Source organism: Meleagris gallopavo, chromosome 11, assembly GCF_000146605.3.
Source record: "Meleagris gallopavo isolate NT-WF06-2002-E0010 breed Aviagen turkey brand Nicholas breeding stock chromosome 11, Turkey_5.1, whole genome shotgun sequence".
Lineage (NCBI taxonomy): Eukaryota > Metazoa > Chordata > Aves > Galliformes > Phasianidae > Meleagris > Meleagris gallopavo.
The window spans coordinates 5,707,707-5,734,808 of record NC_015021.2 but is presented as its reverse complement, the minus strand read 5'-3'; the positions used below and the strand labels follow the sequence as shown (position 1 = coordinate 5,734,808).

The 27,102-nt window shown below is 41.8% G+C and overlaps 1 protein-coding gene across 5 annotated transcripts in view; it reads left to right on the top strand.

The window, feature by feature from the left end:
* Window positions 1-22,248, top strand: part of LOC104912571 (dedicator of cytokinesis protein 10-like) — a 29,519-nt gene extending 7,271 nt beyond the window's left edge. For 3 of the 5 annotated variants that reach the window (XM_019618959.2, XM_019618958.2, XM_019618957.2), the window contains exons 11-27: window positions 852-964; window positions 1,666-1,803; window positions 3,361-3,543; window positions 4,378-4,488; window positions 5,018-5,233; window positions 5,998-6,055; window positions 6,384-6,482; window positions 7,862-7,968; window positions 8,416-8,538; window positions 9,171-9,284; window positions 9,980-9,985; window positions 14,639-14,785; window positions 15,216-15,426; window positions 17,611-17,801; window positions 18,504-18,604; window positions 18,923-19,061; window positions 21,983-22,248. In XM_019618959.2, the coding sequence (XP_019474504.1) occupies window positions 852-964; window positions 1,666-1,803; window positions 3,361-3,543; window positions 4,378-4,488; window positions 5,018-5,233; window positions 5,998-6,055; window positions 6,384-6,482; window positions 7,862-7,968; window positions 8,416-8,538; window positions 9,171-9,284; window positions 9,980-9,985; window positions 14,639-14,785; window positions 15,216-15,426; window positions 17,611-17,801; window positions 18,504-18,604; window positions 18,923-19,061; window positions 21,983-22,102 (2,177 nt within the window). In that variant the 3' untranslated portion in view covers window positions 22,103-22,248. The remainder of the gene's footprint in view (window positions 1-851; window positions 965-1,665; window positions 1,804-3,360; window positions 3,544-4,377; window positions 4,489-5,017; window positions 5,234-5,997; window positions 6,056-6,383; window positions 6,483-7,861; window positions 7,969-8,415; window positions 8,539-9,170; window positions 9,285-9,979; window positions 9,986-14,638; window positions 14,786-15,215; window positions 15,427-17,610; window positions 17,802-18,503; window positions 18,605-18,922; window positions 19,062-21,982) is intronic. The other 2 variants (XM_019618960.2, XM_010716432.3) reach the window with 2 other exon arrangements.
* Window positions 22,249-27,102: the final 4,854 nt, after the last annotated feature.

The window sequence follows — 27,102 nt, the reverse complement described above, 5'->3', positions numbered from 1 at the left end:
GATATCTGTAATATTGCTAGCTTTATACTATGTAAAAATCTCTACTGCTTAAATGTCAATTTTCCACCTTATCTGAAAACGAAGGACTGTTGTACATTGGGGGCCATTAGCAGCCAAGAAAGCTGGGTTTATGTAGAGTGATGATGTTAGATGATCTTGGCTGTTCATGAAGAATGGAAAAGCTTTCAGGCACCTCACTGCCTCCAGCAGCATTATTGTTAATGAATTCAGAATCTTCAATCAAGAGAGATCCCAAGTTACCTTTGCAAACTTAATAAGCTGAAAGTTGGTAATAGAGAAAGAATGTGAAACTCTCCTGAGTTTATCCAGAGATAAACACAGCTTTATCTTTGCCTTCTGAGGAAGGATTATACTCATAAACTACTATTATGAGATTACCATCTGTAAACCCAATTCATCGGGCAGTCTGACCCTGACCAGTTCTGGAAGATGCAATGTATTTTTACAGGTGTCATCCCAAATAAGACGTGCAAGCTCTGGTATTCTGGCTGACAGAATGTGATCTGTATATATTTGTGGAACCTGGAAGTTTTCAGTAGAGGCTGAAATGATGAGTTCAAAGTCATCTATCCCACTTTCCCGCTAGATTCCTTTCATCCCTTGAGGCCAAACAGAAACAGTGAAAGAGTACATGCACATCGCTAGTGCAACTGAGAGAAGTTGAATCAAATACACAGCCCCTTCCATCTTCCAGGAGCATTTTTCTTTAAAATACTCTTTTAATTTAAATGTACAGTTATTTAGGACACCATCTCTACTGCACAGAGATGCAAAATTACGTTATCTTTTTAAGGATGCTCAGAAGATTGTCATTTCTTCATATGTTCTAGGCAGCTCGAATGAAACAGACATTATACAATACGTGGACACAGAGGCAAACATTGCTACAGAAGTTTCCCTCACAATTCTTGACCTGTTGTGTCTTTACACTCTGAACCACCAGGTATGTTTTGTTGTTTTGTATTCTGTTTGAAGTGGTGCTGTGTGAGTTCTGCACTGGGGGAAAGACCCCAAGGGTCAGGCACACAGAAGGCTCATAATGCCTGAGACAGCAAGATCAGGAAATACATAACAGTCCTCAGTGAGGGTATTTCATGAACGGTTTGACTCATAGTATGCAAATTGAATAGAAAGATGGGATGCAGAGCATCCTGCATATCCAAGGCTATATACAGCTCTGCTCTGCATGAAAGGTTTGCTCATCTACTAATCTGTCACCTCATCTTACTCATGTTCATCTGTAACTGCACAAGTTGGCAGGTGAATCCTCTGCACTTCAAGTTCTATTTTAAGTTTCTAAGTTAACTTTTTAGTTCTATTAATGTCAGCCCAGGTGAATTCTTGAAGGTCTCATAGCTACAAAAGAGCATGCAGCTCCTTTCAGATTTAGCGTCTCACTTCAGCACCCTTAAATCTGGTGTGTGTCAGCCAAAAGTAGGAGTACAGGGCAAGTGTCACCTTTAGAAAGCTGAAAGCAAAACATGTCTGCAGCAAGCTGGGACTGCCTCATCCCCTGACACTTCAGGGCAGACACTAAAGAAAAAAAAAACTCACTAGGAGCTCTCAATGCAAAGTCCAGCAGGTCATCACCTGTTCATTTGTTTAAATAACCAGCATGTTCTGTCTTGTGTGTGTGCTTTTCAGAGGCAGCTCCAGCAATCTGATTGCCAGAATGCATTGATGAAGAAGGTCTTTGACACACACATGCTCTTTTTGCAAATCAACCAGTCAGCAGCAGCTCTCAAGCATGTCTTTGCTGCCCTCCGGCTGTTTGTAGGCAAGGTAACTATGGTTTTCTTCTATTAATCTGAACTATTAATGTTAATTACAGCAATGCAGCTTGAGAATAGTTGAGTACTTTGACAGAATTTTCACCTGCACTGTATTGATGCCCAATCCTGAAGATCTTCTGATTTACTGATTAAAAACAAAAAGCTCACAACTTCTGAAAAACTACATCTGTTGGAAAATGAAAATATTGAAATTCTCCATGAAAGAAAAGCTTGTAAAATATATAATTAAAGTCCATCTATCTAGTGTCTGACTATGTCACAGCTCTCTTGGTTTTCGTGTTTTTGCTGCCTGTGGAAGAAAGCTTGAAATCCTCGAGGTCTGCAGTCCTTGTGGCAGATACCTGAGTTGCAGAATCCAGCTGTCCCCAGAGGAGTTACCAGGAGATTATTTCATAGGTTTTCCCAGCAGGTCACCTGAAGTATTACGTTTTTACAAACATGTCATTTTCAACATAGAAGAGATTTTGGACAAAAACGTGCTCATCAAACTCTCTTTATTTGCATGCATTGCATGTGTATTAGTAATTGTGAGCAATTAGACATTTTGTACCAGTTGTAAAGGCTGTCCGATTTCCAAGTCATAGGCTTAGATGAGATCTTTTTAAAAATAAGCAAAATGTAGCAGGCAGATAAAAATTGGTATGGGGAAGTGAGAATAAGCAATGCTAGCCTGGTCTCCCAGATGTTTCTGCAAAGCACAACAGTGTAGATAAGTTTAAACCATGCGGCCTCCTTCTCTGATGGTTGTTGTGTCAGGGGAAGGAAACCATGCTTCTCCCAGTAACGTGCCTGGGGGATGGGCAAAATATAATGTAGATCAGCCACAGACAGCTTTCAATTACATACCAGACAGGAACAGAGGGAGTATATGTGGTGGGGAGGATGAATAAATATCCAGGATTGGCCTTTTCATTCATCCTGTAGCTCTCAGGATGAATGTCTTCCTTTGTAGTTCAGTGGGAGCAGGGATCAGTTTTGGTTCCTGCAGCAGAATGTTCTGGGCAGAATTTGATATCCATGCCCAGAATGTACTTCTTCCACCTTTCATTGCTCTGTCTTCTGTTGTATTCACCCTGTTTATAAATCCTATGTATCACTGACAGAGCTGTCCTTCACCCTGTTGTTCCAGCTCTTGACTGTTGGACGTTCAGTGACTGCAGCTCGGAGCATTTTCTTTCTCCTGAGCAGCTTTTATAGTAGAGCAGACCACCACCCCCTCTTTTCCTGTTTAGCTGTTCTGCATTCTTTGCAGATAGGCTGCTCTGCTTTTATGCTTGCTGCGTACCAGCTGCTGTCTGGACTTCTCAGAGGTCAGTCTGACTGATGCATTGCATATGGTGTTTGCATGAAAACCTGTGTGCAGTTTTTACTTGAACTTGATTTGCACATGGGATTGTGTTTAGCCGATGGCTAATTTCTTCACTAAACCCTGGTGTCAGACGGTTGTTTTTACTGGAAGCATGACAGACAAACTCTGTTAACTCAGAATAATTGTAACAAGGCCTGAGAACTTATATCCACACTTTTTTTTTTTTTTCCCCGATAGTTCCCATCAGCATTCTTCCAAGGACAAGCAGATCTCTGTGGCTCACTTTGCTATGAAATCCTGAAATGCTGTAACCACAGGTCACGTTCAACTCAGACGGAGGCGTCTGCTCTACTTTATTTTTTCATGAGGAAGAACTTTGAATTTAATAAGCAGAAATCAATAGTCAGATCCCATCTTCAGGTGAGTCAAGTGTAAGATCATCAGTATTTACCTGATGTGCATAGTTCTGTCATTATTGCTATTATTATTATGCATTGCAGCACAGCAGTTCATTTGAATTCCCCAGACAGTTCTCTGTGGCAGTTTGATTTTTCTGCCAAGTTTGAAGACATTGGGCTGAATTCTCTGGTCTTGGCCTATTCGGCTCCATTCCAAGGAGAGACAGCAGCTGTGAACCGAGCCACATGGCTAAATAAATCAGATATAAGGGTATTCTTGAATCACGTGCATTGCTTACAGCATTGAGAATATAGCTGATGAAGTAGCTAAACAGAATCTAATAATATATTAACGGAAACATATAGCCCAGTAACAATGCACTTATATTGCAAAATAGAAAGCTTGTTTACAATCCCTGCATTCGGAGAATGTAATGATAGGGCAAGGCATAGTGGCTTTAAATTAAGAGGGTGAATTTCCATCAGAAATTCTTTGCTCTGAGGTTGGCAATGCACTGGAAAGGTTACTCACAGAAGTTGTAGATGTGCCATCCCTGGAAGTGTTCCAGGGCTGGGTGACTGGGGCCCTGGGCAGCCTGATTCAGTGGGAAGTATCCCAGCCCACAGCAGGGGATTGGAACTAGATGATCTTCTATGTCCCTTCCAACCCAAACAGTTCTATGATCTTCTTAAAATAGGTCTAAAAGAGCATTTTTGCTTGACTAGTACATTAAGTTACATTAAAGCAGGCATTAAAAAACTGTTTAGAATCTTTGATTTTCATTGCTAATTGCACCCTGTTCTTTTTTTTCTTGTTGTTGTTGTTGGGCTTTGTTGCTACTCTCTACTTGTACAGCTCATCAAAGCAGTGAGCCAGCTGATAGCGGATGCAGGGATTGGTGGATCCCGTTTTCAACATTCACTTGCAATTATAAATAATTTTGCTAATGGAGACAAGCAGATGAAAGTAAGAAACTTTTTCTTTTATCAATCACTACCTCTTTCAAATATCAACAACTTCAGAGGAGCAAGTGTTTCTGTGAATGAAATTGCTGACTCAGGTTACTGAGTTGTGCATATGTAGTATGTTTTTTGAGGCAACCAGACATCGATGAATTCATGAATCACAAAATTGATAATTTAGATCAACAGATTTCTGATTGAAATTTATTTGTTGCTTGCTGCTTAATTTGTTCTCCGGAAGACATTTTGGCTACCTGATATCAGAGAGGTGCTGTGCATTATGACTGATGAAACGCTACCACAATTAGCAGTCTTTAAGTCTACAAACTGTCCCTAATCCGTTCGTAGATGTGCACCAAAAACATGTGTAACAATGTAAATTGTGTGCATACTGTTGAAGTGTAAATCTGTTTTCAACCAAATGAACTATGGGGATGGGGAGATGTTCCACAAGCAGAATGGGAGCTCAGTCAGGGGTGGTGCATATGGTTCTTTGGATGGTTTTAGTGATGTATCGCTTATTTTTCCCAAAGAACGTTAATTTCCCAGCAGAGGTGAAGGATCTGACCAAACGCATCAGAACAGTTTTAATGGCCACAGCTCAGATGAAGGAACATGAGAAAGACCCTGAGATGCTTGTGGACCTGCAGTACAGCCTCGCAAATTCCTATGCCAGCACACCTGAATTACGCAGGACCTGGCTTGAAAGCATGGCCAAGATTCATGCAAGAAATGGAGATTTATCAGAGGTAATTTATAAACAAATGAGTAGGAAATGCATTTGTCATTAGGCTGAGATGTTCTGATGAGAAGGGCCGTGAAAAAGGTAACAGCAGTGATTTAAGAGATGTATACAATCTGTCATACACTGGGAGCAGGTTTGAGCAATGCCTAGAGGCATGATGTGCTTATTACGTCAGTTTGCTTAAGTGTGACAGTGGCTGACGTGTGCTTGAGCAAGACTTAAAAGCTTCTGATGGAGAAGATGTGTCCAGCATCATATTAGGAGCTGACCTGCTTCACTCTTAACAGGCATATTAGTGTAAGTGACGTTATAAACAGTGCTTTATTTACATACAGGTTTTCATGTAATTCTTTTTTTTTTTTTCCACCTTAAACAGCGTAGGAGAGAAGTTGCATATTTATAACATGTCCTTTTCATCAAAAACTGAATGACTGATGTGAACCTCTAGTACCTAGCCCAGCATTATTGTGTATACTAACTGATCTTACGTTGTTCTATTGAGTGAATTTCTCGGTGTCTTCATTTACTACTTAGTCTGTGCTTTTATCTGATGCATTTTGTGAAATTATTACTAGAGAGAGGTATCATCATTTAATCCTTTAGGTTTCATCGTTTAGTCCTTTATTTGCTCAAAACGTTACATTAATTTTGTTTTCCCTCTTCTGCAATGTGACTTGTTAGTGATGAAAGTACATGCCCATTCTTTTTCACATATATGCTAAGTCAGTGTGCTTCAACATATACATGATTCTTGGTCTCTCGTTGCAGGCTGCTATGTGCTACATTCACATCGCTGCTCTCATTGCAGAGTACCTAAAAAGAAAGGGTAAGATCAATATATTCAAAATCAACCCTATGTATTTATAAATCATATCGTTGAAAATAATTTTTTATTGTTCTCCTTTCCTTACCTTTAAATAAAGTATTCTTAAAGCTGCTCAAATTCGATCTAAATACTTTATTTTTAATACATTTTAAGTACTAGTCTTAGCACTAGGACAGTGACAGTATGTGTTTTGTGTGAAGGGTTAATTAAACGATTATTAGAGTAGTGCTAAAAGAGAATGCTTCACTTGTTAATGTGCTGTTATTAAATATGCATGTATTAACACATACCAGTAGCAGAGCACTAATACCATCTTACGCTATCATAGGTTACTGGAAAATGGAAAAGATTTGTACCTCACGTATGCTCCTGGAGGATGGTCAAGTCTCTGATAGTAATGTGTTACTAACAACTCACACTGGAGGAAGTGAGTGCTCTAACCATGCCTGTTTATGGGTCAGATAACGTGGCTAGGGAATCAATGATCTTCCACTGATCTGGAAAAATATCTACCAAACTGAAAATATTTATAGTGCATGTTGATGGCTGTAACAGCAAGCAAGTAATGTCAGCATTGTGTTACTTTCCTGATGCTCTTTGACTGGTTTGATGAAATGCACAGAACAGCTCTGGCTAAGGGTTCTTCTGGGGCAGAGCAGTCTGCTCTTCATTAGCAATCCTCTCAGGTCAATTGGTGTTTAGCACACAAATCCATATTCAGTTTCCTTGACTATCCAAAGCTGGGGAACAAGGGCAGAATTAATATCGGATTATCCATACGTAACTTTGTATAGATAAAGATTTTTTAAATCTGTAATGCTAATTAGAAAAATGAAGTGCAGGCTTATGTTTTTGTAATGCTTCCACACGTTGTTTAGTTCATGAAATGTTTATTTTAAAGGAATTTTCAGCTTGAGATATTTTAGTAGCATTCATAAAGAGCGATTTCCAGGGACAAAAGAAAATATAGCTGGGAAGAGAAAACTTAGTTTTGGAGAGACTATGGTTCTCTGATATCTTGCAGGTGTCTGTGGATGAGATGAAAGGGGCTTTTGTACACAGCGGTATTTCAGGGATGTCTTACTTTTATACTTGGTATAAATAACAGATCACAGTAAACAGAGTGAAGAACTTTTGGGTAATTTTAAACCTACACATCAGTAAAAAGATAAGTTGCTCAAAACTCTTCCAAAACTTGGCAGAGTGAGGGCTTCCCTCAGCAACCACTCTGAGCTGTCTACAAGAGCTCCTTGAGCAGCACGGTGGTCACTCTGCGTTCCCAGGGCAGGATAAGGAGCACAGCTGTCAGGGCATCCTTGAGTCCAGCAGAGGCACAGCTTGTTCTGGAGTGGCCACCTCTGCATCAGCTGACATGAGCCTGTGGCAACTGTGCCCCTCTGTTAGGAGATGGGATGGGTGGAACGACTGCAAGTCCCAGCATTTAGTGTTAAGTGCCTGTATTGGCTTCATGAGTATAAATTGTCACCCCTCCACCTGCAATGGTAATTCCTGTGTAAAGGAGTGTGGCATGCGTAGCACTGCACAGCTAAGGAACTGAAATGCCAAAGGGAAATAAGATTGCGTCAGAAAAATATTGCAGTTTCCCTTTGCCTGAGCAAATTGATTTACTTCATAGAGGAATTGTGTGATAGCCAGTTTCATTTGTACTTCTCATCACTTGAGCTGTGGGAAAGAAAAAGTAACAAACCTCATCAATGAAATCAGCTTTGTTTTAATAGCATCAACTAACTTTAAGTGTGTAGTGATTCAGTCATTAATTGATGTTGTTTTGACTTGCACTTCAAGGCTTATTTTCCATGGGATGGCCTGCTTTTCTAAGCATCACCCCCAACATTAAAGAAGAAGGTGCTATGAAGGAAGACTCCGGGATGCAAGATACTCCCTATAATGAGGTCAGTGGCATTAACCTTTATAGACTTGTTTTATACTTACAGTCAGCAGTAATTCTAACGGATGCCTATGCAACAAATTACAGTGAGAGTGCACTTCACTCAACTTTAAAAGGCACGCTGCTTTTGAGTGAAATACCATAGCTGTTTTGCTAAATAGCTGGGATAGGTATTCAGCTGAGTAGAACATTAAGTACCAGGGTTGGAGCCCACAGTGCCATCCTGTTCTTTGGAATGAGAAGTCAAGTATTACCATGTTACTGCGATTTCAGTTTGCTGTCTAAAGAAGTGCTAGGTCACCAATACCTGACTAAACATTGTGTGATTGGACTAAACTTTAGTATAGAAGACACAGAATAAAAATAAAACAGTGGGTAGGTACTTCTTCTATGCACTTAATAATGAAGTGCTGTCAGCTATTGACTGATATGGTTCTTTGTGGAATTGCAGAACATCCTGGTGGAGCAGCTGGAGTTGTGTGTTGAATACTTGTGGAAGTCTGAGAGATATGAACTTATTGCTGAGGTTAACAAGCCCATCATTGCTGTTTTTGAGAAGCAGAGGGACTTTAAAGTAAGTTCTTTTTTATTATGGAAATCAGCGTAAGCCAACAGTAAAGATCAATATTTTCAAACTAATGTGCCTTCTTTACAGGGAATATTTTGTTCTTCCTGTCTGTAATTTCTCCTTTTAGTGCTTCATGCTATGAGTAAATAAAAAAAACAACTTTGGTTTTTTTTCAGCATCAGTGCAACCATAAACAAACAAAAGTTTTTCAAACAAATCAACCTGTAAAGGTTATGAAAACCTGGCTCTGTACACAAGATGGTCATTTGTGTTGGGAGCTGAGGGCAGCATATCTGTGTGTGGAACCTGACTGGGGTTGGTGGCACGTTGGCCTTCCCTGCACTCAGGACACTTGCTTCCTCTGACCACTTAGACAGTTCCTATCATTGCTTTTTCATGAGATGCAGTGTGACCCTGCACATGTAGACACTCTCTGCCATAAAACTGCATGCTTGGAAGATGTCAAAAGCCTTGAAATAATTCTTTAGTGTCAAGGTTTAACTACTCCCATGACACGTGTAGCTATCTTTTCAAAGGTTTGGGCATCTAGTTAAGGCAAGCCATGTTTGTGCAGAGCCTCAGTGTCATTTCCTGAAGGACTTGCTCCTCCTCACCTCTGCTCTGTCTCTCCATTGCAGAGGCTGTCTGATCTGTACTATGACATCCACCGCTCATACCTGAAGGTTGCAGAGGTGGTGAACTCTGAGAAGCGTCTGTTTGGGCGGTACTACCGTGTTGCGTTTTATGGGCAGGTAAGCTGACTTGTGTTCTTTTGTCTTGATAGATTCTTGGATTTCAGCCAGTACTTTCTAACTGTGCTGTATTTCAGGGAAGCTAAAACAGGGAAACAGTTAACAAGGAATCATGGAGTAAAAAGTGCATCATGGGTCAAACTCTCAGGAGGCTTTTACTCAGAGGAGAGAGCACTCAGTTGCATCTGTGCAAACTGCTACATTGAATTTAGAGGTGCAGTGGAGAACAAACATTTACATCAGATTTAGTTCTTGATTTTTGTCAAGCAAAACTAAGACTGAGGCAGGGCAGATTTTTCAGAATAAAACTGAAAAGAAACTGAATAAAACATCTTTCTTATATAGCCTTTTCTTCTCATAGAGCGTAAAGGAGAGTGGTATGCAGTAGATGTTATGTTCTGCTTCTCCCTGCCTGACTTCTGCTTTCAGGCCACCTCTGATTCTGTGCAATATATTATAGAGTAGTTTTATTCCCTTTGTTGTGCTTTAGCATCCTCAAGGCATTATTTTGTGCTTTCTTCCACTACAAACCAGTGTAGAAATCCAGCATGCTTTTTTAAGACCTATTTTTGACAAGCATACAAGCAATACTTTAAAATAAGGTGTGTAAACAACAGATTGATGTGAATCATTCTGTTTGCTAATTAGATTTTAATACAGAAATTTGCTCTTTTCTCCTTTTGATCTTATTCAAGGCTGTGGTAAGTCTAGTTCTTTTGCATGTTTTGTTTAATTCTCCTCACACATCTTCCATCCTTCCCCGTACTTAACATTAACTTTCCCGCACTCTCGGTTCTTTGGTTTGTGGCAGAAAAAATAACGTTCCATTCATCGTTGCATCCTGCAAACTAATTTTTGTTTGTTCAGTTACCCAAACTACAAAGCTGTATCTGTCACCATGTTGTGTGTGCACTGTGGGGCTCAATGCTGTCACCTCATCTCAGTGACAGTTTCCCTCTCAGCTTCACTGGGTTGGACCCCTTCTTTCTGTGCTGAAAAACTCAGTGTCACACTAATGCTGTTTGAATGCAAGACTGCTTTCCTGGCCTGTGCAGCAGCTCCAGAGCGAAAGGCTGTTGTCCATCTGTGTTTGGTGGCAGAAGTAATTGAGCACCCTGGGCAGGGGGCAGCAACAAAGCCCCTTGGTCTCTTCTTAGGAGTGTGCAAATTTGGGATTCAGAGGGCAGTGGTGAGTTCTGGCTCTCCCTACAGATCAGCAAAGCTGAATTTGCCAAATGCAAGAAAGCAAACTGCTGTACCTAAGGAAGAGTTTTAACTTATGCCCTTCCTCAAAATAGGGACAGTGAAGGTGAAAATAAGACTCTCTGCTTGCAGCTTCTTGCTGGGGCTGCCCTTGTGCTGTCCCCCCACCAAGCAGCCAAGCTCATGGAGTAAAGCTACATCTAAGTGGGTAATTTAGCTGCAGCAGTTCTGCTCAACTGGGATAAAATCTCTGTTACAGTGCAATGGCTTTCAGCTGCTGGTGCCACGAGGGCAACTTCATTTAAACAGCTTTAGTGCTTGAAAGCATATGACTTTTTCATAGCTGTGTGTTGCTCGGTTTATTCCCTGGTGCACATGGGTACTGAGCTCTAAATGCAAACGAGCACAGCTTCTTTATTTCCTTTTGCAGATGAGATTTTATATGGCAGAAATTGGAACTGCTCTGTACTGCTCCTTGCAGAGACATAGTGACTAAAGCGTATGGCACAGTGCAAATAATTGAAGGTAGATTATTCCCATCAACATTACTGGTGCCTCATTTACCAAGGATAATAGCACTCAGTGTTGCAAAACTGATTAAGGAAGGTATACCAACACACCAAGCACCACATGAAATGTAGGAATTACAGATAGGGATTAACCACATAAGGAATGGAGAGAGAATCGTGCATTCCCACATCCTGCACATTTCTTCCCTACAGAAGGTTTCCTTTTCTGCGTTTCTGTCAGCTCCTTCGTCCCTTGTGCCATTTGCTTCCGTGTTGGCTCTTGGTGGAAAGGTGTGGAGCCTTTTGTTTCTTCTATTGCCAGAAATGCTTGCAGGCCTCTGTGCCTGTTGTATCTTCACCAGAGAGTTTTAGTTACCAGTTCAGAGAGCCAGATCTCAGGGCAGCTCTGTATTAGGCTGCAAATTCTGTTAAGGCCTTTGGTGACAGCATCTCATTGCACCACCAAGTGGCCACGCTAGCTATGGGCCAGGGCTTATGATTTTATTCACAGTTGAATGTTTTGAGAGGTCAAGATCTTTTTTGAATTTATATACATATATACATGAGAGCTGCTAGTTATGTTGAATAGCTGAAAACTTGTGTTATGCTTTTATAAGCAAAAACCATTCAAGACATGGTTCAGTGCAGTGAGCTAAGGGTAAAGCTGAGGTTTTGTTCTCCCATCTGTTCAGTCAGCTCTAGTAGTTAGTTGGAGGTCAGACTTTTTTAGCAGTAAGATATCTGCAGGCTTATGTCTGAAGATCACAGAATGATCTATTCCACATTTGCTAGTAAAACAGCTGTAATAGCTTCTTACTGAGTTGTGCACAAGCCCACTTAGTACAGGAAGTGATGCTGGCACTGCACACTTGATACAGGCAAGGAAGGGTCTTCTAAATACCAAGTCTCAGCCTTTGCTGGCTATGGAAATGCTGTTCTATGCAAGAACATCTGAGTGAGTGCTAGGTTGTTTCTGGTGCTAAGGAAATGAGTTGTTGAGATGCTTCCCTCTCTCTTTGCAGTGGGGATGTGCTTGCTGTAGTAAGAGTTTGGAGCATTGACCCATTTTGGCCCACATAAGCAGCAATCTCATTTCCCACCAGCATGCACTTGGCCTGTGCAAAGATCATCTTAAAGCATAAGGCCTCATCTCATTCTGCCTGCTGTGGGAGCACGGTGTGCTTTACCACCTAAGGGCAGGGAGGAAACACACTGTGAGCTTTTAGGGCTGCACCTGTGAGTATGCAAGGAGTAAGAAGGGCCCTTCCAGCACTCTCACACAATCATCTGGGGTCACAGCCCCACTCACAGCATGGTGGAGTGCAGAGGAAGTCCATCACCATGAGGTTGTTCTCTCTTCACTTACATTCAGCTGCTCCGTGTTAGTAATTTTCATGTGTAAAGCTACATTGTTCTCGAAGGCAAAAAACAGTCAGTATGCAAATAGTCTGGGAATATGCTTTGATAGTGTGACTCTGACTGCTTAACATTTTAAAATCCTTAAATTGGAGGATATTTGACTCCTAAAAAGTATTTAATCTGGCTTTCAATAGTCTTAGGCAGACATATAGCATATGGCAGACACGATTATTTATAGCTCGCAATTAAATTCTATCCACTGAAATACTGCAGGGAATTTGTACATAAATACTATCTCCTGTGTTAGAGAGGAGACAGAATTTGTTAGCTGTGTCTTTTATTTTGGAGGGGTTTGTATTGCTTTTTACTGTTAATCTCATTTTTTTCCTGAGCAGCACTGTTAGCAGAGATAGCATCCTAGCATGCATGCAGCAGATTTGGTCCTTGTATATAAAATGCTGTCCTGCAGCATGCAAATATATCCAGAACCAGCATCTAAGATAAGAGGATAAGCGATGTTCTAGCTTGCTATGTGATTAATTTGGAAAAGGGGCTTTTTCTGTTTTAGTTTTGGTATTTGTTTTGTTGTTGTTTGTTAACAGCGTTGAACAGTAACAGAAGGCGGATGTTTTCTGACAGAAACAATCCTAGCAGCGTGATTGAGTACGGTTGTGTGAAACTAATGAGGCTTTCAGCTGTTTCCACATAAAGTGGTATTTCTTCAGTGGAAACAAGATCAGAAACCAGGCTGTGATCCCACACATCCTTTCTCAGTGGCATCAATAGAAAGTGACAGCTCAGTAAATGTTAATAGGGTGTCAGCTTTTTGAGCTCTAGATCTGGTTTCTAATTACCTATGTAACTCTTCCCAATGCCTGCAGTGATTAATTGATTAATATTGTTAAAAATGGCACAGTGTTAGAAGGTCACGGTGAGGCTAATTAAGATACTATCAGACAAGCTGCTGGTGCTGCTATTAGTCATTTGTTTCAGTAATGCCCACACTACTCTTGGCACTTGTCAGGTGTGAACAGGTGGTTTCTTGTCCTTTGTCCTGACTGGAGGAGAAGCCACAGATATTTGTTAATCCTTGCTAAAACGAAGCTCAGAATTAACAGCTGATTTATCACAAGTCTGTATTTTTTTGTAAAATTTGCCTGGTCTATTATTTTAGTGACCAAAGTTTGGAATATGCTTCAGCATGAAAGGGCTGGGAGTTGGTTGTTTTGTTTTGTTGTTTTGTTTTTGTTTCGTTTTTTTCTTTACACGAGTACCTGCCACAGATTTTGGAGATTTCTCCTGACTTCGTTCAGTTGTGCTCCTCTGTTTTTCAACAGATTGCAATTTGCCAGGGCATGTTGTAGAATTACTTGCCCAAGCTACATCATGTTTAGTTTACAGAGCCTTGGTCTGGCATTGTTAATGCTGTCTTTCTTATCCTTATCCCTGCATCTTCAGGTATTTTCCACTAGGTCACTTTGCCTTACAGTGGAAGAGGTACAGCTGCAGCATTTAACACTGCCAAATTTCATCAACAGCATATGAAATGTTAGGGGGACGGCTGGTGCTGCTCAGGGTGCTGGGATGAATCCAGTCCTTGTTGAAGGGTCAGCTGCTGCTTTCTGCTCAGCTGGGATTGCTGCTCCCCACTGTTTGATATACATGCTCATCGCATAGCAGCTGTGTCTCACCTGTAGCAATGCAATGCCAAATTAATCTTCTGAGGCCAGTGCTTCTTCTGAAGATGCCCCCAGAATTACTCTTCAGCTGCCCTGGGCAGACACAGTTCTGTTCACTGGGGCTCCCTTTGCCACAGCTCGGCCCATCACTGCAGTGTTGGGGGCTGTGCCTGCATCCTAGCCAGGCTGTGCACCCAGCAGGCAGCTGCTGTACCTGTGGTCTAATAATGTACTGCTTCACAAGTGAGTAATTTAACCTATTACAAATGAAATCTTGTTAAAACTCCAAGTTTTATTTCCTTAGACTTTTTTTTTTCCACATATATCGGAATTCTAGAGAAGCTGCTGTCACTGTTGAAACAACTAGATCTCTTATGGGAAAACATGTGTACGAGTTATTTACTGGGTAGCTTAGGGGATACCAAGTCAGTGTAAAAGCAGACATGAGGCAGTGTCTGTGAGGATGGAGAGAGTCAATCCTTTAACTTAGGTGCTGCAAATGGCATATTGGAAGCGCTGGTGGGTATACAGACATATCCTGGGTGCCTCCATTAGGCTTTGCCTTGTCTGGTGTGTTCACTGTATCCTGTTTCTTTCCAAACAGGGTTTTTTTGAAGAAGAGGAAGGGAAAGAGTATATCTATAAGGAGCCCAAACTAACTGGCTTGTCTGAGATCTCTCAGAGGCTGCTGAAACTGTACGCAGACAAGTTTGGAATAGATAATGTGAAGATCATCCAGGATTCCAACAAGGTATGAAAGACATGATTCCTGTACAAGGAAGAAAAGCGAGTTCATGTTTTGTGAGCAGTTTTTTGAACAAATGTGAACCGAGCGTGACACAGTTTTGTAACCAAAGAAGCACCTAACCTCATAGTATGGTGAGTGTAGTAAGGAAATGTCAGTGCTGGAGCAGTGCTTCACTGCTAGTGGGAAGAGAGCATGTGAATGTTTTCTGTAAAGGAGAAGCAGCTCTTATTCACTTCTGGATTATCTTTGATCAAAAATCCCACTGTTTTTATGGGTGTCTAGTTAAAAATGTTTGTAGTAATTTGTGGTCTGAATACAACATTTGGGAGCCTCATTTTTATTGATATTACCATGGTAGATAAAGAAATACAATGAATGCCTTGACGGATGTCACACTTAACAAAATGTTGTTATGTTTGCCACTGTTACACAGGTCAACCCCAAAGACCTGGATCCCAAGTATGCCTATATTCAGGTCACGTATGTCACACCTTTCTTTGAGGAGAAGGAAGCAGAAGATCGAAAGACTGACTTTGAAATGCATCACAACGTCAACCGGTTTGTGTTTGAAACGCCTTTCACACTCTCAGGAAAGAAGCACGGCGGTGTGGAAGAGCAGTGCAAGAGGCGCACCATCCTGACCAGTACGTCTCATTGCCCCCCAGCCTGCCTTTGGCTGCTAAGGCCCACAGTGCATTCGTGTGCCAGCCTTTCTGCAGATAGTAGGCACAGCACTTTATGTAGACTGATAACTTATCTCTTCCACGTGCCCATTTGCAAAGTATGTTTGTTCTTAGAATCTTGCTGACCCTCTTAGGTGAAGTTGTTTTCATTTGTGAAGTAGTCAGCGTTTTTTATTTTTCCTTGTCAGCATCTTACAACGATGGGATTTGGGAGGGGTTCTGCTGAAGGCAGCTTAGCACTCAGAAGTGTTCTTTTAATAATGAACAGAAGAAATTAAAAGCAAGGTAGGGTGCTTGTTCTGCTGTGAAGAGTAAGTCTTGGATAAGAACTTTTGTCTGCGTGAAAGTAAGACACATTACATAGTATTTTTAATGTGAGAGGCAAGCTTTCACGTTGGTGGTTACAATCACTGTTTTAAGGCAGGAATGTAGGGAGGACTGCATGTCTGTTCTTACTGAGTCATGTTAAACAGAAGACATTCAGTTATTTATCATGACTGAAATCTCTGTGAAACTACTACTGAAACCTGACCTGTCTGAATTTTGGCTGGGAGCATGAGGAACTGCCTGAGATAGAAGCATTGCTCTCCTGAGCAACAGTAGGCAGCGAGGCTGATGTTCACAGCAAAGGCTTCTCAGTGACAAAAATCCTGTTCCCCACCAACTTCAGCGTGTGTGCTTCCCCAAAGGGCAAAGTGAAGAAAGGTGCTTTCAGTATAGATGTAGTCACCTCGATGTTTTGTTCTGGCAAGTCAGAAAAGAGGTATCTGTGTCTGGGGGCATCTTGTTACATGACACAGCTTTGTTTATGAGAAGAAGAAAGGAAGAATTGCTTGTGTGTGGTTTTTGAAGTGCCTCAGCAGCACTGGGTGTCTTGAGATCTGTACGGAAGCAGGCAGCTTCTCTGACTTGAAAGTGCAGCCATAGTGGTACATCTGGCAAAAACAGAGAAAGCTGTTTGTCCAGCAGAATAATTTCCTTTGGCTGTTACATGACACCATCAGCTGCCAGCAGTCTCAGTGTGGCTCCATCTTCAGCGTCAGGTGGGAATTTGATGACCTCTCCCCTGCTTTCCCTCTGGCACCTGCCTCACCTCAGCACTTTTCTGTGGAGGAAACACTGTTTTCCTTTGGATTAAGTCAAATAATTTTGCTTCCTTCCTATGCAAACGGAAGTGCTTTTATTTTGAGAAGAAAACAAAGCTTATTAGGACAGCTGGAGGACTAATGGCAGTTGTCTGTGCTCAGGCAAAGTTACTGGATGGCTGCTCGGCATCCCTGCTCCAGAGTCCTGCCCTTGTATTGCACAGAGGATGGCGGTGGTCTGGCTGCAGTTTGGCTCTCTACCGTGCCTGGTTGTTACTTGACCTTCCAGCTCTGCAAGTCCTTGATTTCCTGCTGTCCAAAGAGTGATAGCCACCCTGTTGTATGGAGCTCATTTAGCTCTGAGCAGCCTGGCACCATATGCTCGTTGGAGGAGGGCCTATTTGGTGTCTGGGAGGCCTTACGAAGTGTGTAGGATAATCGGGAGGAGGTTAAACAGCTCAGATCAGACAGTACCCCATGCTGTATCGCTGCCAGGTTTCTTGAGATCCATGAAAATGGCTGCACTGGAAATAAGAGGCATAACCAATTAATGATTCCCTTACCAGCTCCCATAGTCATTATTAGGTTGAATACTAAGACTGACTCCTTACTTTTTTAAGGATGGCACTTTGATAATGATTCATCTATGGGCATGTAATAATCAATTCAGCTAAGCTAGAAGCTCCTGCCTCTGACATGAAACTTGTTCAATGGGATATTTGAGGTGTTTGGAGTTTATTACAGGTTTATCGTTTGGTGCTTTAATTCAGAAGGAATTAATGCATTCTGAAATCTGAGTGGTGAGAGTTTTCTGCCATCTGACAGAGCTCAGTAGCAAACAGTGGTAAATTCAAAAGGAAATGTTTTTCCAGTATCAGATCTGTCAAAAATTCAGTTTAGAACTGCTGAATTCTATTGCTTGCTTAGTGATTAAAACTCCATTTGTGTAGACAGTGTCAAAATTAATATGGTCTAAACCTTTGAGTGACTTGTTTTGCTTTCTTAAATACTATCTTGTTGCTATCCGAGCCTCTCTAATGTATTTCTTGCTTTTGAGTAGCCAGCCACTTGTTTCCGTATGTGAAGAAGCGTATTCAAGTCATAAGCCAAACCAGCACAGAGCTGAACCCCATTGAAGTAGCGATTGATGAGATGTCCAAAAAGGTCTCGGAGCTCAATCAGCTTTGCACAATGGAAGAAGTGGACATGATCCGACTCCAGCTTAAACTTCAAGGAAGCGTCAGTGTCAAGGTATCGAAAATTAGACACACTATTTTTGTTTTTCTTGGCTGTTGTGTTTTGTTTTGTTTTTTTTTCCCCAGTTCACCTTAATTTTTATTCTGGTTTTCATCCTTCCAGACATGTTTTGTCTTTTTTGTACTTCTGGTCGTATCTTGTTTTCCAGTGCAGTTGGAGCCTGCTCAAAAAACATATGGCAGTAGAAAGCTTTCTATTGATGTTGATGAGTGTTGGATTTATGTGCAAACGTAACTAATTCTGTCAAATCTTCTCTAAATAAATGTTAAGACCTTTCTAACAAGACCATCATGTATCACTTGAGAATAAAACTTGTCACACAGCCAAATATGCAAATACTTTAAAGAGAGGGTTTTTCAGGATTAGTTTTTTCATTTCATTAGAAAAGTTGATACTGGTGATACGTGCATGCATTTCTGATGTCCTAGTTGAAATTTTCTTCAAATGCACAGCTTTCTAGATGGTTAACAAGCTAAGTGCCGCCAAAGGCCAGCAGAGATCTACAGTTTGTATGGGGCTGACTTCGCTCCTTTTTTCTCAGTAAAACTCTTCAGATTTCATCCAAGTGGCAAGAGGAGTGATTCTAATATTCTACACACCAGCTTGGTTGCCCAAGGCCAATTCCCTTTGAGGCACAAAAAAAATGGGCAGTAATCTACTTGCTTTATGCACCTAAGCTGTATTTTTCTCCCCCAGGTAAATGCTGGGCCAATGGCCTATGCTCGGGCTTTTCTGGAAGAAACAAATGCGAAGAGATATCCTGATAATCAAGTTAAGCTTCTGAAGGAAATCTTCAGGTAAACATTAAGCTCATGTTTGCTATCTTCTAATATGAGGAGTGTCATGACGTGGAGTTATTCTGAATTGAAGCACGCTGGTTTAATCTGCATCTGCCATATCCTACAAGTCATTCTTAGGAGAACATTTATTGCTTCAACCTATCCCAATAGCCAGTCTTCCTCTTGATTTGAGGATGATTTCTGAAATTAATTTCTAACAAGGTATAATATGCGAGGAGAGGAAGAGGTATAGTAGTGATATATATGTGTATTTATTTATTTGTTTTCATTACTGCAATATTTGTATGGTTGTTCTATGTGGTTTTGTGTTTGTAGGCAATTTGCAGAAGCATGTGGGCATGCTCTTGATGTCAACGAACGCCTTATTAAGGAGGACCAATTTGAATATCAGGGAGAAATGAAGTCTCACTACAGAGATATGCTCAGCGAGCTCTCTGCAGTTATGAATGAACAGGTTAGTTTGTCTGCTTTTAATGATGTTTGAGGCCAAATGAAAGCAGTTCATTGTTTCTTCTAGTGACAAATGAAGATGTAAAGCAGAAATCTAGAAGTAAGATTGGGTAGTGCAACATTCACTGAGAAAACATAGATCCACCCTTTTTTTTCTTCACTTCAGCTGTATTATACACAGTGAATTTGCTTGCCTGACAGAGATTTATCTTCTGCCCATCTTGTTGGATATTGAAAACTTCAATGTTAATGGGACTGTAGACTGAGGTCCACAGGCATGGAAAGAATATCAGTTAAACTACTTTGTCCTACAGCTGTGACATATTTAATTAAAACAGTAAATTGCATTTAAGATCTAACTTATAACTGGAGAAGATATTTCAGTAGTTTATGTTTGTGTTCAGCTTTCAGAGTAAGAGTGATTTTTTTGTTGTTGTTATTATTTTATTTTTTTTAAGTATACTGTCAAAAAAACTCCATTTCAGCTGCTAGCAACTTTAGGATTAGCATGCATGGTTGCCTTAATTATATGCTGTGCCATAATACTGAACTGAAATTCACACAATGCTCTATCTATGCAGATACTTACTGCTTTATGTTTTGTTGTAAATAATAATTGAGCTATTCTGCACACTACTTGCAAATTAAAGCATGCTTAATTGTACCTCTGTATGGTTGTGGGTAGGCCGCCTTAGGCTGTACCTGAGAAGCATTTATTCCTTCCCAGCTGCTCTGTGTGTCTAGTTGCCCATAGCACAGATAGGTGCTACTCGTGTGCAGTTACTTTACTTAACCATTGGTATCAATGATGGCATCTCACCAAGTGCCAGATTCTGCCCCATTAGACCATGCCATATTCTTCATCTTCACGTGTGAGAATAATGGTTTACAAGATTTTTTTGGCCCATTGCTGTTCTTACTGAGAAATGAAGCTGGCTTTTCCCAGGGTATAAACCTGCATAAATTGCTTTGAGGGTTCGGTGCATGCCAGTGGTCAGGCTCAGTGGCTGCTGTTGTTTGAATTGTCCTCCCTTCCCAGTTAGATGCATAAGGATTTGTGAACCTCATGCATTTCGGTAACTTCATCATAAATAATATTTATCACTGTTCTACTAAAGATGTCTTTGGTTGCTCATGGCTCTCTGGTGGAACTTACTTTGGCTGCATAATGTTCAGAGATGGTACCATATGCCTCGTGTTCCCCACAAAAATGGAAGATGGTCAACTTAAATTAGTCATGAGCAGCTCATGAGTTTCAGCATGCATAAAATATTCAGTGAACTCTATTAAATATTCACAGCTGTTTTTATTATCTGCATCAGTGTGCTTGGAGTTTTCCTCATGCAAGAGAAGAGACAAAATAATATGGAATGACCTGTACATAATTGTGCTGATGTGTAACACTGAGTTGATCCAACAGAAGACAAAATTGACTTTTGCTTAACTAAAAGCTTTAAACAAAATCAGCAGGCTTTGAAAGTCTGTTCAGAAGCTAGTCTCCCACTTAATAACTGTGGGCACTTAGAAGTTTTCTGTGCAGTGTGGCTTTTGGAAACAATCCATTCCTCTTGTGAGGAGTGCACAAACCCCTGCACCTGAACAGAGCATTGCCTCTAGCAAATCACCTACTATAAACTGTAGCCAAAATATTTATTTTACAGTTGGAATGCTTAAGTCTGTATTATAGCTGTGCTCTTTACGAAGACAGTAAGCCTTGCCATCTTTCTCATTGTCATGATCAAGAGAGGTTTGCTTGCTCACCCACTGACAGTGACTCTTTCATCACCATATGTTTTTCTCTTTTTTGTTTTGTTTGTTCTTTTCTGACAGCTCTGTCATGGTCCTTGCTTATACAGCTTCTCTTCTTCCCTGTCTAACATTTCCCTCAATACTATAGCCAAAAGTGGTATGTTCGTTTTTCTTACATCTTTTTTCTTTTAATGTCATGTACTTTCTCACTTGCTGGTTTTTGTATGTGCTGTGTTCATTTAGTTTCATGCCTAATGATTCCCTTAGGCTCAGGGAGGTGTTATTTTTTTAAAAACAAAAACCAAAAAGCTGCTGTGGTGTATTATTCCTGACATGTGTTGAGACACGTGTTGTTAGGATCCTAGCTATAAACTTGGGTTGGTCAGTGAAGCAGCTCAGCGGGATCCTCCTGATGCTGAGAAACGTGCTTGCCTGAGCAATAAATGTGGCATGGCTAAGCTGTGCTGTGACCAGCTACCCAGGGTGTCAGAGGTTTGATGGCACCAAGAGAGGTTTCTTGGCCACCACTGATGGCTGCTTGGCCAAGGGAATGTGTATATTGAAGCAGGGAAAATAGCTATGGCTAAATAGAGCATTTTTAGGGGGAAAAAAAAAAGTCGTCTTTGCTAAAGGCTGCAGCTAGGGCAAGGTGGAGCAAGATTTGGCCACTGTTCTTCCCTGGGCATGCAGCTCAGCCCTTTCTCAACCCAGGATATTGGCTCCAGGGCTGCTGTTGGACATAGTCTTGCGGTTGATGTGTGTGAGAAGGTCTGGGGGGATCCTGCATGTCTTGAGTGACTGCATAGGCCGAGCTTGGAGCGGTCTGTGCCATGCTGAGGAGATGTGTTTGCTGGTTCTGTAAGATGTAGTGACTTCTCGGCTGGGATAGCGTGAGAGCTGCTATAGAGAAACTTTGGTCAGGGAGCCCCATGAAGCACTGCCGGAAGAAGCCTGTGACTGCACCCCAGGCCCATGTATCCCTCAGCTCAGGGGACCCGCTCCTTTTTGCTGCAGCCTCTGGTCACTTCTGGCTCCCCAGCAGGGATCCTTTCTCTCCAGCAGATTGCTATCTAAAAATGGGAAATGACTGCTTAGATAGTAAGCACTACAAAAACCAAGATATCCAGATCTCTCTCACCATTGCATATTTTTTCTTCTTTTCTCTTTAATGACAAGATTGCATACAAGGAGGATTCAGCAAAACAGCAAGGAATGGAGCGCACGTATTCACGAATCATCAATAGAGCCAGCTCGTCTGCGCCAGCAGCAGCCACCCCATCCAACCCTGATGCTTGATGGAGGCATGAGTGGGGAACATGCAGCCATGGAAGGACCTGGGATGATGTTGTTTTGTTTTCATTTCCTATTAGATTAATAGTACTGAAAAATAATTTGATCGCGGACAATGCCAGGAAAAAAAAAAAGACGTGTTATGATTTTAATTTATTGGAAGTCTTCGCAGTGATGTTTTTTTAAAAACTGCAAGCTTGATTTTTTTTTTTTTTTGCCTGTCCCAATATTTGCACATTCCCTGTCTTTTTTGTTGTTGTTGTTGCTGTCAATTTTTGGTTTTGAGCAGTCTTTATTAAGTCTTTATTAAGGCTGATCATACAATTTCCATTGAACAGGTAGCTACACAGCAAACCCTAAGTTTGCTATAAATTATAATATATCTAATACTAAGTCCTAGTATACATATATTTTAAAGGTCAGAGTGGATGTTTTATAACATTTAAGTATATTGCAATTGTAAATAGAAGATGTGTAAAATATGTCATTTTTACAAAATTTAAAAAATGTTTTTAGTTAATTATGGCCGTACTAAGAATATGGATAACATTTCAGTTACTATTATATTAAAATATTTGTGTATGTGTATAAAAGCGTCCATAAAACTTCCTCTTTAAGGACCTGTGCATCGGTTGATTCCCGTATCGTTACACTGCAGAGCAGTGGAGATCAGGATGCCTCTTGCTTCCTGTCTGTGCATTGTGTTATGGTCTCTGATGAGGGAAGTTTATGATCATCTGCAGAGTATGGCTTCGGATTACAGGCATGGTCTTAAACTGAGGTCACCTTGAGAAATAAGGATCATGTAGTCCCGCTTGAGGCCAAGGAAATCTCTGCTTTTCTTCCCTTGAAGTTTGCATTTCCAAGCTTTGCCCACAGCCTGTTGGGAAACTACATGCCTCTAGTGAGATGGTTCTGCATCGTGCTGGGGTGAAGTAGAGCTAGTCTGTCAGCTCTTCTGAGTTCCTTTTAACCTCAGCTCCCCCACAGTCTTTCTTGTTTATTCCTCTGCCAGGGCCCTGCGCTATCTGTGGTACATAGAGAAGGAAATCCACTCCACTGTGACTGATGTGTCACCAGCTCCGCATTCCCATGAACAATCCCAGGTGACAAAGCAATGCCTGGCTCTTGTAATTGTCCATCCGCTCGTGCCGTGCGGTGTGTTCACAGGGAAAGCGGGATGGGGAGCCTGACATGCTCCTCATCCTGTCCTCAGAAAGTCCAGCTCTGCTCTTTAGACACTGTGATGTTTGAAATCAATTATCCTATGCAAAGGAGTGAGCTGAGCCCAGGTTTTAACCTGCTTTATGCTGTATATGTATTAATTCATGGAATTACCTGATGGTTTATGTGGATGGGAGAATGCAGTCATTGGTGATGGCAATAGGAGCCCTCAGCATAGAGGAGGTGAGTCTCTGAGCCCTGGGCCTGAAGTCCTGTTCTCACTGGGTTTCAGATTTGTTTGGACTCGCTGGATTCATCCCAAGAACTCAGTTTGCATTTACTGTGGTTTGTGTTGATGGAGGGGGTACCTCAGAAGCCGTCAAGGTGATTTCTAATTAATATTAACAAGAACTGAGCAACTAAATCTGATGGGCTTCTTTGGAAACAACACGTATTGCTAAAGGATGATTTGCACTGAGAGACACATCAAACTGACACTAGGCTGGGGAGATCTCTGGATTGTTTTCTCAATTACTTGAACTCAAAATGGGTTTTATTTTTCAGTCTAAGAGTTGTGGGGTTTGTTTTGTTTTGTTTTGAGCAGCCAGCTTTGCAGCCTTCTCGGGGGTTGAAAATTGAGCCCCTATGCTAGCTGTTACCTTATTACTGGTATCTGAGATGATCAGTCTTGAATTTCATTATTCCAGATGGCGTTTGCTCTCCTGCTGTGTTCGAGCTCTTTCAATATAGTTGCATAAAAGCAGTTAGCAGGCATTAGCTTTGAACCAGGACTACAACAGGGGGAGAGACAAAGCAGTAACCATGAATTGTTCCCGCTTTCAGGGGAGAAGATGACAAACGCAGAAGAGTGTGAGGCTGTAGAGTTGTTACAAAATGCGGTTTGTTGCTTTGCTGCCACAAAATTCAGCTACCAGAATTACAGGGGATGGATGTTTTAGAGCTGAATCCCCCATCCACCCCAATCTGTGGGCTTTCAAAATCCTAAACGCTTTCTCCATTATGTCAACCAGTTCTGCATAAGAGGGCTTTTATTTGCGAGCTGAGAAGGTACAAAACAGAAGAGCCACAGTTTCAGGAGAGGAATATTGAGTTTTCAGAAATCTGCCCGAGTCTGGCAGTGATCCTTGGCTTCTGGAGCAAGAGGGCAAGCAGGCTGGCCCGTGGTGGTGGGCTCCTCCTGAGAGCGTGGGGCTCTGCTTCTTGTGCAGGCCTGTCATGCTTGAGAGCAGTAAATAGCTTCATGTAAGGGAGGAGAAAAAAGTCAGCATGCCTCATAACTGTTCGCAGCAGATTTGTGAAGGACTGATAGTTTGCAGTGAGTAATCAAGATGGAAGCCAATCACTCATCAATTATGACTGGATAGACCTTTACTGACAGTGTTGCTCTTTTTGTGCCCTGCAGTACGACTTTGATATTGCAGAAGTGACGAAATATTCTGCTGCTTGATTTACAAATGTTATTTGTGTAGAAAATTGTTTCTCTCTGCGCTTAGAACTGAGGTAGCACACGTGGTTTCCTGCTGTGCTTGTGCTGACGTTGGAGGAGAATGTGTGGATTTTTAAGGCCAGATGCTTCCTTGTAATTTTACAAAGTAGTCTGAAAGCACAGACAGGTGCAGCCCTCTCTCAGGCTTCAACCCCGACACCTCTGGGAGATGCTTTCTGCAAAAGTGCTCGGTGTCCGGAGCTCATCTTTGGATGCAGCCCCAAGAGGGGCAGGACTGCAGGCAACAAAGTGCTCCCATGGCCAGTGGCTGCCTTAGGCTGGCACTGAGGTGCAGGACACTCACTGCAAGCAGTGGGGTGTTCAGCACCAGAGGTGACGCAGAGCTTATGTGTGAGGAGGGAGCTTCCTGTGCTCCTTGGGGCCAGGAGCTGTGCTCGATTTTGTACTGTGTCAGGTACTGAAGTCCTGTTTCTTTTACTACAGTGGAAATGAATAATGTCTTTCACATTTCATAGCTTAATGTATCCTTTTTTGTTTGTTTTTTTTTTTCTTAAGATGCGTTAATTAGCACTAAGGTCTTTCATACAATCTAACCTATTTGAGGGAGCACTCTGACTCCCAGGCCAGCTGTTCTTTTGCCATCTTAGCAGAACATCTCCCTCACAAATCTCCTTTCCAACTCTCCTGTTATGCCTTTGCATCATGAATTGCTGCCTGAGTCATGAATAAATATCACAATATGGAAATTAGAGGGGAAACACCTGTAACTTAACTCCTGGGCAGACTGAGGACTTCCCGGTGGCTCTGGAGGGAAGAGGTTGGAGAGCTGCCTCCCACTGGTGCACAGACACAGCAGCCTTCCCCACATTGCTTTCCAGCACGGCCCACCCTGGGGAGGCCTTCCTCCTTTGAGAGTCACTTTTCTATTGTGTTTTGTGATAGAAACAAGGACTGAGCATGATCTTCCAGTGCCAGACACAGCCACCAGGTATGCAAGTGCCCTGAGTCCCCGCTGCCATTCGGTGTCTGAGAGACACCGAGCCTTCAACTACTGGGTGCAGCACCTCATGCAAGCAGTTCCGAGCAGTGAAAATGTAGGATAAACACCTCCCTAAGCCAAGCACCTACAGGAATCTGAGACAGGGAGCTCCCAAAGAGGAGCGACCCTAGGACACTCCATGCCGTGCCCCTCTCTAGGCAGGCTGCTGAGGGCTGGCAGCAGGGGCTGCCATGGGCTGCCGGGGCACTGGGGCACAGCTCAGCCTGCTCCTGCTCTGCAACAGCCTCAAATGGCTGCTCATGCCTCAGGTGGGCTGCCCAGGGTAGAGGTGGAATCACCAGCTCTGGAGGTGCTCATGAAAAGGGTAGGTGTGGCACTGAGAGACCTGGCTTACAGCAGGCATGGGCTGATGGGTGGACTAGATGATATTATTGGTCTTTCCAGCATTAATGATTCTATGATCAAATGAAATCCAGCAATGTGGAGAAGTTCTGGAGTGGAAAAAAATAATAATAAAAAAGTAAAAAAAAAAATAGTGGAATCTCTCCCAGCACCTCTAAAGGAATTAAGCATTATACATATTTTATGTTTAATCACATCTTTAGTGACACCCAACCGCAACCAAAGGCTTAAATTTCAATTAGAGGGAGGCGTGTTAAATGTTTAATAGGAATCATTCCTTACAGGGTAATTATATCTTAACGTTCACTGGAGAGACAGTATGCTGACAACGTAATGTCGGTCTGAACAAGGATTTCTGCTTTTTGGATAATATCCAAGTGAGAAGCAGGGTGATGGTGTGCAGTGCTGGGGAAGGCCGTGCGTGGTTCCATGGCCCTGCTCATGAAGTGATGGTGGCTGCATGATGCCAGCAGGGCTGCGCTGGGAACCGAGGCAGGTGAGATTCACTGCAGCTTTGAGCACAGTGCTTTGGGTCTCGGTACAAAAAACGGAGCACTGCACATGTTGAAATGAAGCAGTGGCTGCGTTGCAGCTTAGCTCTGAGCATTTTTTAAACTGGTGTCTGACAATTCAGTATTACAACTATGATTGATAGGGGAGGATGAATCTTCTGGACAGATGATCTAACTAGGATAATTTAGAAGCATTTGGTTTGTGTTTGAATATATTTCCCAATTTCTAGCAAGTTTAGTATGCGGTAAAATTTAAATTATCGCAGAAAGAATGAGTTTTATACACTCATAATGAACAAATTAAAGCCATAAAATGAGCTTTGAAGCAATGCAGTTAAAATTGAAGGATGTGAATAATATTAAATGTAAGCAGAGATAAGGGATTTTGAGAACAGCATCCAAGCAATAGGGAAAGGCAGGAAGGAGAAGGATGGAAAAGGAAGAGAAGGAAGGAAGGAAC